The sequence below is a fragment of the Aquarana catesbeiana genome, linkage group LG04 (genome assembly GCF_042186555.1).
Source record: "Aquarana catesbeiana isolate 2022-GZ linkage group LG04, ASM4218655v1, whole genome shotgun sequence".
NCBI classification, from domain to species: domain Eukaryota; kingdom Metazoa; phylum Chordata; class Amphibia; order Anura; family Ranidae; genus Aquarana; species Aquarana catesbeiana.
In genome coordinates this window covers 415,691,321-415,704,055 of record NC_133327.1, presented here as the reverse complement: position 1 = coordinate 415,704,055, position 12,735 = coordinate 415,691,321, and the positions used below count along the sequence as shown (strand labels likewise).

At 39.5% G+C, this 12,735-nt stretch overlaps 1 protein-coding gene across 1 annotated transcript in view; it reads left to right on the top strand.

The window, feature by feature from the left end:
• Positions 1 to 12,735, top strand: part of SLC2A12 (solute carrier family 2 member 12) — a 128,825-nt gene that overhangs the window by 69,076 nt on the left and 47,014 nt on the right. Inside the window, exons 2-4 of the mRNA XM_073627311.1 lie at positions 12 to 1,334; positions 8,556 to 8,678; positions 12,249 to 12,381. Coding sequence (XP_073483412.1) covers positions 12 to 1,334; positions 8,556 to 8,678; positions 12,249 to 12,381 — 1,579 coding nt within the window. The remainder of the gene's footprint in view (positions 1 to 11; positions 1,335 to 8,555; positions 8,679 to 12,248; positions 12,382 to 12,735) is intronic.

The window sequence follows — 12,735 nt, the reverse complement described above, 5'->3', positions numbered from 1 at the left end:
TTTTTCTTTAGGATGTGGCCTTTTTATTGTCCTTTCTTCAGTCATAGCGGCTATAAGTGGACTGCTTGTGGGCTATGAGCTGGGTATTATCTCCGGGGCTCTTCTTCAACTACATAGCCTATTGCATCTTAATTGTCAACAGCAAGAACTAGTAGTGAGTGCATTGTTAATTGGAGCACTTTTAGCCTCACTGGTTGGAGGATTCCTTATAGACTACTATGGAAGGAGAATCGCAATCATGATGACGTCTTGTTTACTTGGACTTGCCAATTTGCTGTTGATCACTGTTGTATCCTATGGAAGCCTCATTGCAGGGCGCCTCATCATTGGCATTTCCATATCTTTATCTGCAATTGCTACCTGTGTTTATATTGCAGAAATTGCACCTCATCATAGAAGAGGCATGCTGGTGTCTCTAAATGAACTAATGATTGTAGTTGGCATACTGCTGGCCTACATTTCAAATTTTCTCTTTGCAACTGTTAGCAGTGGTTGGCAATACATGTTTGGACTCATAATTCCTTTGGCTGCATTACAGGCATTTGCTATGTATTTTCTCCCTCCGAGTCCTCGTTTTTTAATCATGAAGGGACATGATGAGGCTGCTGGCAAAGTTCTTCAGAAACTAAAAGGAACCTCACAGACCAATGAAGAGCTTACAGCTATCAAATCCTCCATAAAAGCAGAATACCAGTACAGTTTTTGGGACTTATTTTGTTCAAGGGACAATATGAGAGCCCGCCTATTAATAGGCGTAGCTCTCAGCTTCTTTGTCCAAATTACAGGGCAACCCAACATCTTATTTTATGCTTCTACAGTACTGAAATCGGTTGGGTACCAGAGTGATGAAGCTGCTAGCCTAGCCTCAACAGGCATTGGAGTTGTGAAAGTAGTCAGTACAATCCCAGCAACATTTTTTGTAGACAAAATTGGAAGTAAGACTTTCCTCTGTATTGGGTCTGCTGTCATGGCAACATCATTGATTACAATGGGAATAATAAGCCTTAACATTGACATTAATTATAATAATATTTGTAAAACCAGCTCCTATCTAAACCAGTCCTTTGAAGATTCCCACTTTTACAAATCAGACCTAATAACCAAAAACAATGAGACTCTCCAGAAAGAATTCAGTGAATTATCAACCAGGACATCTTTACCTCCTTCTTCGGGAAATGTGACTGAAATGGACCAATGGACTATACAGACAGGACCCGATCCCTCTGAAGAAGCTGTTACAGCACAAGCACACAGTGTACCAGTATTCATGAAGTGGTTGTATTTAGGCAGCCTACTCATTTATGTAGCTGCATTTTCAATAGGTTTGGGTCCAAGTAAGTGTTTTCAGTTTCTTTTACTTTACAGGTTGTAGTAAAGGCAGACAATAATTTTGTTTTTGTGGTCCCTGAACCAGGATTATTTATGTAGCCTTATATATGATTACACACCTTTGTAGCTACATAGTTCTGTACAACTCAAATAATTTAAGTAATTTTGATATTGTTTCTCCTTGACAAAATAAATAAGACAGATATATGAAAAACAAAAACATAAAAAGTGTGAGAATCTATTAGATTTAGTCATAGGTTATTTGCATGCTTTGCACTGTACAGTACACTATCCTTTCTGAGCACATTTGCTTATCTTTGCCTTTCACATATCATTTACTCCTGTGTGGTATTTCCACCCTTCCTTTTGGCATATGTCAGTTTGCTTTTTAGTAGAACATACTTGTTTGATCCATTACCTTTTTTTGTATGTTTGGTTCTTGCTTTGCAATTCCTGTGTTTTTTATTTTGTCATGTTATTCCTTGGTCTGTATTTTGTGGTTATGTTTAGTTCCATAAGTGTGTCCTGGCAACCGTCTCATCAAACACAAGCAGTTGTGTTGCTTCTGATTCTGTGTGGTTGACTCTGATCTAGTGCATATAGTTTTCCTCCGCTCTTGAGTGGCAGGGTTGTGCGCTTTTCTGCCAACCTTCTATTCAAGTGTATGTAAGCTGTTTGGTTGCTTCTGCCTCTGCATGGTTTTCTCTGACAACCTTTTCATCTAGTAGATCTAGTCTTGGTACTTGCTGCTATAAACGTGTGTGTGTGTGTGAGACCTTTAACTCTCTGTTGTTGAGTCTGTTTTTCTGTCTCAAATGTGCCACCAGGGAGGGCCACAACCTGGGATTGTCAGCCAATCTCCTTCTTCACCACCCAGAGCTCTGGCAAAGACCCAACCATCTTGTGGTGAGACATTCCACCTGCTGGTGTTGCAACCTCTATTCTCTGTTCCCTCAGTCTGTTTGCATATTATACAGTGAGGGAAAAAAGTATTTGATCCCCTGCTGATTTTGTACGTTTGCCCACTGACAAAGAAATGATCAGTCTATAATTTTGATGGTAGTTGTATTTTGTATTTTAAATCCAGAAAAATGCATTTCCAAAAAGTTATAAATTGATTTGCACTTTTAATGAATGAAATAAGTATTTGAACTCTTCGCAAAACATGACTTAGTACTTGGTGGCAAAACCCTTGTTGGCAATCAGAGAGGTCAGACGTTTCTTGTAGTTGGCCACCAGGTTTGCAAAACATGACTTAGTACTTGGTGGCAAAACCCTTGTTGGCAATCAGAGAGGTCAGACGTTTCTTGTAGTTGGCCACCAGGTTTGCACACATTTCAGGAGGAATTTTGTCCCACTCCTCTTTGCAGATCCTCTCCAAGTCATTAAGGTTTTTAGGCTAACGTTTGGTAACTCAAACCTTTAGCTCCCACCACATATTTTTTTATGGGATTAAGGTCTGGAGACTGGCTAGGCCACTCCAGGACCTTATTGTGCTTCTTCTTGAGCCACTCCTTTGTTGCCTTGGCCGTGTGTTTTGGGTCATTGTCAAGTTGGAATACCCATCCATGACCCATTTTCAATGCCCTAGCTGAGGGAAGGAGGTTCTAACCCGAAATTTGACTGTACATGTCCCCGTCCATTTACCCTTGATGCGGTAAAGTTTTTCTCTTAGCAGAAAAACACTCCCAAAGCATAATGTTTCCACCGCCACGTTTGACGGTGGGGATGGTGTTCTTGGGGTCATAGGCAGCATTCCTCCTCCTCCAAACACAGTGAGTTGAGTTGATGCCAAAGAGCTTGATTTTGGTCTCATCTGACCACAACACTTTCACCCAGTTCTCCTCTGAAACATTCAGATGTTCATTAGCAAACTTTAGACGGGTCTGTACATGTGCTTTCTTGAGCAGGGGGATGCAGGCTTTCAGTCCTTCACGGCAAAGTGTGTTATCAGTTTTTTCTTGGTGACTATGGTCCCAACTGCCTTGAGATCATTGACAAGATTCTCCTGTGTAGTTCTAGGCTGATTCCTCACTGTTCTCATGATCATTGAAACGCTCCGAGGTGAGATCCTGCATGGAGCCCCAGACTGAGGGAGATTGACATTTATTTTGTGTTTCTTTCCATTTGTGAATAATCGCACCAACTGTTGTCACCCTCTCACCAAGCTGCTTGGCGATGGTCTTGTAGCCCATTCCAGCCTTGTGTATGCCTACAATCTTGTTTAGGCTGATTGGATGACTAATACGAGTGGTGCATATCACTGAACTGAATATAAATAGCATAAAACGTGACAGAAATTGATATAATAAAACACACATATTGAAAAATTAGATCACCATAATTAATAACTGACTCAGGGTCAGTGACTGAAAGCAATCCTAAATAAAGTGCAAAGTGGTTCAAGCTGTGTGCATACACAGCTCAAAAGTGACAGTGTGTAAAGTGCAAACAATGTGAAATGTGTCTACACCTCTAAAAAATGGGGTAATAATATGCTATACTTCACATAAAGTGCATAATGTGCAAAAAGCCATCAGAAATTGATATGATATAAATGTCCCAAAACTAAAAATAAAGAGTGAAAAACATTGGAAAAAAGTGAAAAAAACTTTCACAAAACAAAAGAGTCCTTTTAAAATGAAATATGTGACAGCAACGTCCTAGCATGCACACGTTGCAATTAAAGTGCTTTAGGTGAATCACATCAGGTGCTTCGTGTGCAGACACTCAAGTGGGTAATGGCCCCTTACCTTAGGGTAATAGGTAAAAGCATATGACCAGGAGAACTTGTGTAGCATCCACCTAGGGGCTCCAGCGCGTCCCTCACCGTCCTAGATCCTAGGATGGGGTTTCCGCAGATGTAGTGCGGGGGGGTGTAAAAGATGATAAAGCAGGAAGAGACCCAATAGTGTAATTCCGTTTGGTAAATATTACTTCTTTTTATTAAAAAATAGAGGTACTCACATTTAAAATTAAAAAAAAAACAGCAGTTTTATCCGACGAGCGGTGAGCTCGTAAGCCTCTGACAGTGTATGCAGCCTGTCCCGTCCCTAGGCGTGACGTCACACCACACGTGACTTCATCAGGGGATAAGTACAGGCTGAGAAAGTGTCCTTAAATAGTTTAATATTGGCCGGCAATGGGGGCCATTTTCCCGGAGTCTAATGGATTATAATGCGGTGGCCATTTTCCTAGAGGTTATAGGACGCAAGTTCCGCTTATGGTGTGCGTCTGTGTGAGGCATCCGCTGACTTATAGGGCCAATGGGCGCTGTTCAGCCAATTCTAGTCACTTGTACTGTCAGCAGAGAGAAACAAGTGCTGCTTATAATATTCGAAACCTAGCGGGGGAGAGCCGAACGGGGATTTCTGCTAAGTGAATGAGGCTGGCTGTAAAATAATTAGACAGAATTGGCACGGTAGTTGTAGCATATCAGCATAAGTATTAAAAAACAACTCCCGCCCTGACTAGAGTCTATACCGGGCAGAGCTTATAAATTAATATAAGCGATGGGTCTAATCCTTTTAATACTTATGCTGATATGCTACAACTACCGTGCCAATTCTGTCTAATTATTTTACAGCCAGCCTCATTCACTTAGCAGAAATCCCCGTTCGGCTCTCCCCCGCTAGGTTTCGAATATTATAAGCAGCACTTGTTTCTCTCTGCTGACAGTACAAGTGACTAGAATTGGCTGAACAGCGCCCATTGGCCCTATAAGTCAGCGGATGCCTCACACAGATGCACACCATAAGCGGAACTTGCGTCCTATAACCTCTAGGAAAATGGCCACCGCATTATAATCCATTAGACTCCGGGAAAATGGCCCCCCATTGCCGGACAATATTAAACTATTTAAGGACACTTTCTCAGCCTGTACTTATCCCCTGATGAAGTCACGTGTGGTGTGACGTCACGCGTAGGGACGGGACAGGCTGCATACACTGTCAGAGGCTTACGAGCTCACCGCTCGTCGGATAAAACTGCTGTTTTTTTTTTAATTTTAAATGTGAGTACCTCTATTTTTTAATAAAAAGAAGTAATATTTACCAAACGGAATTACACTATTGGGTCTCTTCCTGCTTTATCATCTTTTACACCCCCCCGCACTACATCTGAGGAAACCCCATCCTAGGATCTAGGACGGTGAGGGACGCGTTGGAGCCCCTAGGTGGATGCTACACAAGTTCTCCTGGTCATATGCTTTTACCTATTACCCTAAGGTAAGGGGCCATTACCCACTTGAGTGTCTGCACACGAAGAAGCACCTGATGTGATTCACCTAAAGCACTTTAATTGCAACGTGTGCATGCTAGGACGTTGCTGTCACATATTTCATTTTAAAAGGACTCTTTTGTTTTGTGAAAGTTTTTTTCACTTTTTTAAAATGTTTTTCACGCTTTATTTTTAGTTTTGGGACATTTATATCGTATCAATTTCTGATGGCTTTTTCACATTATGCACTTTATGTGAAGTATAGCATATTATTACCCCATTTTTTAGAGGTGTAGACACATTTCACATTGTGCACATTGTTTGCACTTTACACACTGTCACTTTTGAGCTGTGTATGCACACAGCTTGAACCACTTTGCACTTTATTTAGGATTGCTTTCAGTCACTGACCCTGAGTCAGTTATTTATTATGGTGATCTAATTTTTCAATATGTGTGTTTTATTATATTAATTTCTGTCACGTTTTATGCTATTTATATTCAGTTCAGTGATATGCACCACTCGTATTAGTCATCCAATCAGCCTAAACATTATTTTTTCTCTGGTGATACAAGATACGACTACCACCTAAGCTACACTGGTTTTTGCATTTAGGATTAGCGCAGCACCACCCATTTATATATTCATTCAAAAGGTCAGGTGTTTACCCGAACCGGCGCATGCAGCTTTTCCACCCCCAGCCGCCTCCATATTTGATAGCGCGGGAATAATTCTCCTAAATATAGGTCTACAATCTTGTCCCTGACATCCTTGGACAACTCTTTTGTCTTGGCCATGGTGGAGAGATTGGAATCTGATTGATTGATTGCTTCTGTGGACAGGTGTCTTTTATACAGATAACAAGTTGAGATTAGGAGCACCCCCATTAAGCCTAGGTTCACACTGACAGCGGGATTGAAATTGTGCGTGTTCAGCTGAACTCGCACGGTTTCATACCCGCATGTCAGTCCAATTCCGGGGGTGATTTCAGAGACATCTGTGCGGGTTCCTGCACGGATGTCTATACAAATCGCACCCCAAAGTTGTCAAAAGTAGTACAGAAACTACTTTTGGGAATCGGTGCGGTGCCGCAAAGTCGGCGTCGCATCGATTCGGACGGTGCCATTGCTGGCAGTAGCCGCCAAATCACATAAGTGTGAACCTGGGCTTAGAGAGTGCTCCTAATCTCAGCTTGTTACCTGTATAGAAGACACCTGGGAGCCAGAAATCTTGCTGATTAATAGGGGATCAAAATACTCATTTCACTTATTAAAATGCAAATCAATTTATAACTTTTTTAAATGCGTTTTTCTGGATTTTTTTGTTGTTATTCTTTCTCTCACTGTTAAAATAAACCTACCATTAAAATTATAGACTGATCATTTCTTTGTCAGTGGGCAAAAATACAAAATCAGCAGGGGATCAAATACTTTTTTCCCTCACTGTAGTTGTTTAGACTCTCAGTATCTCCTTAAGCTTCGTACTACACCTCACCTTGCAGTAACAGATCTTTGCAGTAGCAATCTATTTGCCTGTCAATTTTACTGGTTATTTTACTATATGTACTGGCTACATGTTTTACTTAGCAGAACAGTTTTAAAAAAGTACACAGATCACTGAGAGTTGTAACCTTTTTATTGCATGCCAAAACACGAACAGCCAAAAAATGCAAACTTTTGTTACAGAAAAATTTGATAATTTGTTTGAAAATCAGCTCACATACAATACATTGACAACTCACACAAAAAATTATGATTTGAATTATTTGTAATCTTTGAGTACATACTTTTTTATATTCCATACACAATAAGTAAGATACGGTAGGCTTAAAGATGTAATGGTGTCCTAAAATGAAAATTAAGGAACCACAAACAGGTACTAAATAAGAGCACTTATTACTTAAAGGCAGTGGCGGCTGGTGCTCAAAATTTTTTGGGGGGGCGCAAACAAGCTGAAAAATTCTGGAAAAAAAACATCAATTGCAGCCTCACTGTGCCCATCAAATGCAGCCACTGTCCCCATCAAATGCAGCCACTGTATCCCCCACCTGCTGTCTGACCGGCACTTACCCCATCTTGGTGGCGGGTCAGGCAGCGACGAGCTGTGTCCTCCATGCTTCCTCCACGCTTCCCCCGTGTGTCTCTTCTTACTTCCCGCTAGGTGCCCAATAGCAGCGCCTGTCCTTTCAGCCAATAAGGTTACAGGTATCAGACCCACGCTACCTGATTGGTGGAGGGGCGGTTCAGTGTTAGAAAAGCAATATTAATTTGCTTTTCTAACACACCTGGATGGGCTCCACCTACGGCTCTAATGAGGTGCTTAAAAAAAAACACGCCTGCCGCTGTAATTCAGGTGCCGGACACCTGAATAGGGGGTTGGCGGCGGCCATGGATAGATTCATGTAATGCATGAATCTATCTATCTACATAGAGGGGGGTGGCTGGAGAGAGGGGGCTGTACCCATGCGCCCCTGCTTAAAGGACAAGTATATTGTATTTTCACAAAAAGACACAACTACTGTATAGCACTACTAAGAACAAAGAACGGCTTGCATAGGTATTGAGGAAATATGACTGCCCCATGTTCATATATAATTACAAGCTATACAAATTGTTTAAATCAGATAGATTACTGAAAAAAATCAAGGACAACAGTTCCCTTTTAAAATAAACTGGGACCATTGCATCTTTAAAAACAAATGCAGCAACATTTTCCTTACCACATCCAATAGAGCAATAAATGCTCAGACTGAGTATTTTCACACATGCACTAGACATGTTTCTTTCTCTAGGTCTCTATAACTAAAACAGATGTACTAAAATTTTACTAACATACAATAAATAGATGACACCATATTTAGTTTAGACAGAGCTTAGCACTGCAGATCCTGAAATTAATAAGTAAGGATTTCAACACAAAATAAAACGTTGATATTTGGTAGATAGCTATTGCCTTGATTTTCATATCCCTCAGCTAGTTGGTAAACTGTTTTTTTTTGTGTGTTTTAGTGGCTTGGCTGGTGCAGAGTGAGATCTTTCCTGCGGGTATTAAAGGTCGGGCTTTCGCAATAACTAGTAGCATGAACTGGGGCATGAACCTCCTCATATCCCTGACCTTCCTTACGCTCACTGGTAAGAGTTTTGTTTAATTTTATGCTTTTTCATTCAAAATCCTGATGAAAAATATATGGAGGCAAAAAAAATAATTATTAAAGAAGAGGATGTATTTGAAAACAATGGAGAAATCCATAGAAGCGATTCAAAACTCATCTTGCACTGATCTGAAAATAGTAAGTTTGAAATCTGACTTATCTTTCTTCTGTTTGAGCATAGGACAGTATTATTATTATTTAAGGTACTTATATAGCGCCGTCAATTTACGTTTACATATACATTGTACATTCACATCAGTCCCTACCCTCAAGGAGCTTACAATCTAAGGTTCCTAACTCACATTCATATACAGGGGCCAATATAGACAGAAGCCAATTAACCTACCAGCATGTCTTTGGAGTGTGGGAGGAAACCGGAGTACCCGGAGGAAACCCACGCAGGCACAGGTAGAACAAGCAAACTCCAGGCAGGTAGTGTCGTGGTTATGGTTGGGATTTTAACCAGCGACCCTTTGTTACTGCTAGGCAGCACTGTGCCACCCAGTACTCTTTCAATGTTGTTGAATAAGCCCAGTTAACACTTATTTAAAAGGTTTTCAATACGTTTTTCAAAAGTGTGTTGCAAAACACTGATTTTCGTGTTAATACGAGTACAGTAAATGTTTCTGTTACAGGCACACAACACATTATTGAAAGCCACGTCATTTATTTCTTATCACAGAATAATACAAATTCACACTCCTGGTTTATTAACACTAAAACACATAAATATTTAATTTTGATTTGATATAGTACAGCTTATTAAGTTCAAGGTCTTATCAAACACACTTAGCTGCAGACAGAATGTATATGACGAAAACTAGATAAGAGAATCTGATTAAAGCAGCCAGTCTAATAGTTATCATAGGAGTATATGTAGGTGTGTGATGACCTCCACTCAATAGGTAACACACATACATACAGATATATATATATATATATATATATATATATATATATATATATATATATATATATATATATATATATATATATATATATATATATATACATACACATATACACACACACGGACCATGGATATAAAAAGTTAAAATAAAATGTCAGGTTTCTGTGATGTAAAAAACTGAGACAAAGATAAATAATTTCAGAACTTTTCCACCTTTAATGTGACCTATAAATTGTACAACTCAGTTGAAAAACAAACTGAAATCTTTTAGGTGGAGGGAAGGAAAACTAAAAAAGGAAAATAATATGGTTACACAAGTCTGCACACCCTTAAACTAATACTTTATTGAAGCACCTTTTGATTTTTTTACAGCACTCAGTCTTTTTTGGTACGAGTCTATCAGCATGGCACATCTTGACTTGGCAATATTTGCCCACTCTTCCTTGCAAAAACACTCCAAATCTGTCAGATTCTGAGGGTATCTCCTGTGTAGAGCCCTCTTCAGATCACCCCACAGTTTTTCATTCGGATTCAGGTCTGGGCTCTGGCTGGGCCACTCCAAAACTTTAATCTTTTTATGGTGAAGCCATTCCTTTGTTGGTTTGGAAGTATGCTTTGGGTCGTTGTCATGTTGAAAGATTAAATTCCACTTCTTGGTCAGCTTTCTAGCAGAAGCCTGAAGGTTTTGTGCTAATATTGACTGGTATTTGGAACTGTTCATAATTCCCTCTACCTTGACTAAGGCCCCTGTTCCAGCTAAAGAAAAACAGCCCCAAAGCATGATGCTGCCACCACGCTTCACTGCGGGTATGGTGTTCTTTTGGTGATGCACAGTGTTTTTGAGCCCAACATATCTTTTGGAGTGATGGCCAAAAAGTTCAACCTTGGTTTCATCAGACCATAACACATTTTCCCACATGCTTTTGGGAGACTTCAGATGTGTTTTTGCAAAATTTAGCCGGGCTTGGATGTTTTTTTTTTTTTTTTTCTGTCTTGCCACTCTACCCCACAGCCCAGACATATGAAGAATCCAGAGATTGTTGTCACATGTACCACACAGCCAGTACTTGCCAGATATTCCTGCAGCTCCTTTATTGTTTCTGTAGGCCTCTTTGCAGCTTCCCTAACCAGTTTTCTTCTCGTCTTTTCATCAATTTTGGAGGGACGTCCAGGCTTTGGAAATTCTTTTGTACCCTTCTCCTGACTGATAATTTTTAACAATGAGATCCCTCTGATGCTTTGGAAGCTCTCTGCGGAACATGCCTTTTGCTGTAGGATGCGACTGAGAAAATGTCAGGAAAGACCTACTAGAACAGCTGAACTGTATTTGGGGTTAATAAGAGGCACTTTAAATGATGGCAGGTGTGTACTGACTCCTATTTAACATGAGTTTGAATGTGATTGTTTAATTCTAAACACAGCTACATCTCCAGTTATAGGAGGGTGTGCACACTTATGCAAAAATATTATTTTAGTTTTTTATTTTTACTCCCCCCAAAGGATTTCACTTTGTTTTTCAATTGAGTTGTACAGTTTATAGGTCACATTAAAGGCGAAAAAAGTTCTGAAATGATTTATCTTTGTCTCATTTTTTTACATCACAGAAACATGACATTTTAACAGGGGTGTGTACTTTTATATCCACTGTATATTGGGGCTTGCATTTTAGCCTTTGTGATTGAAAATTTCTAGTGGTTTAATCATTGGTGGCTTAAAATTTTTTTTTAGCAGAATAATTTCTCTCTTAAAGGTAGCAGACTCAAAACATTTTGGGGAAAGTTCTCACTAAAAAAAACCTCACTTTATATTCTTTTAGGAGCTTTATTTTCATGATGGCAATACTTTTGGTGAAGGTAATACTAAATAGATAACATTTATTATTAGACATATGAATTCATTATTATTAAGTGTGTAAGTATTAATAATTATTGATGGAACATTTAAATCTTGACAGTGAACCTTTGTTATTTGTTCCCCTTTGGTCCATGAACATAGCATTGAACGTGTTTTCTGATACAGTAGTGTGAGTGAGTGTTGTCACCCTAGGATAGTAAGTATGTTACTGGTAGGATCATCAGGTGAAAATAAAGGTAAATGAAAAAAAATGAAAAAACGAATGTAGCTACCACACCTAAGGCTCCATTCACACATGGGCCATTTAAATCATGGGCGTTATCGCGGAAAAATGCGGGACGCATTTGCGATGCCATTATTTCTCAATTGCACCCTAAATGTGGTGTGATTTTCCTGCAATTGTCACACTACAAATCACAGCAAAATTGCGCAAACAAAATCAAGACGCGTGTCACCCCAAAGAGGACTTTCTTTTGGGTGACCCACGTCCTACGATTTTGTTGGCACAAGTTTGCAGCGATTTGTTACATGACGATTGCAGCGAAAGCGCACCGCGTTTAGGGTTCCATTGAGAAATAATGGCATCGCAAAAGCATCCTGCATTTTGCTGCGATTCTGAATTACGGGCAGAATCGTGGCGATTCCACGCATTTTTGCTTTTGGGTTCAGATAAAAGTGTATTTTGATAACACAGCACACTGAATCAATGTTTTCTGATATTTTCAAAAATTTTCACTAATTTGAAAAGATGGTAATTGTGTCTTTCCCTCTCCTTCATATGAACAGAGACTATTGGCTTGCCGTGGATGATCTTCAGTTATGCTGTAATGAGCCTAATATCTCTTGCATTTGTTATAATGTTTGTTCCTAATACAAAGGGACGCTCACTAGAAGAAATATCTATGGAACTGGCAAATAGGTAAGTGGATTTATCTGCTTGTCTGTAGTTTAATATTATCCTTGCACTGAAAAACTTAGACAGGTCATATTTGTCCTGATATTATTAATGATGCAACTGCTTGTAGGGGCTAATTCCTAAGTGATGATAAGCACTTGTGTCAAAATTGGTCTTTAGAGCAGGCAGATATTTCCCAACTAGCTTAAAATCCTTGTACTTGCCTTTATCCAAAATCAAAACGGGACAATCCCTACAAAAGTACGCACTTCATCAAAAAGTTGGCCAAAGAATATACACATGCTAAAGCCACTTGACCCAATTAACATACCATTATTATTATCTAATGAAAACACCATAAATATGCTTAGGTATTGA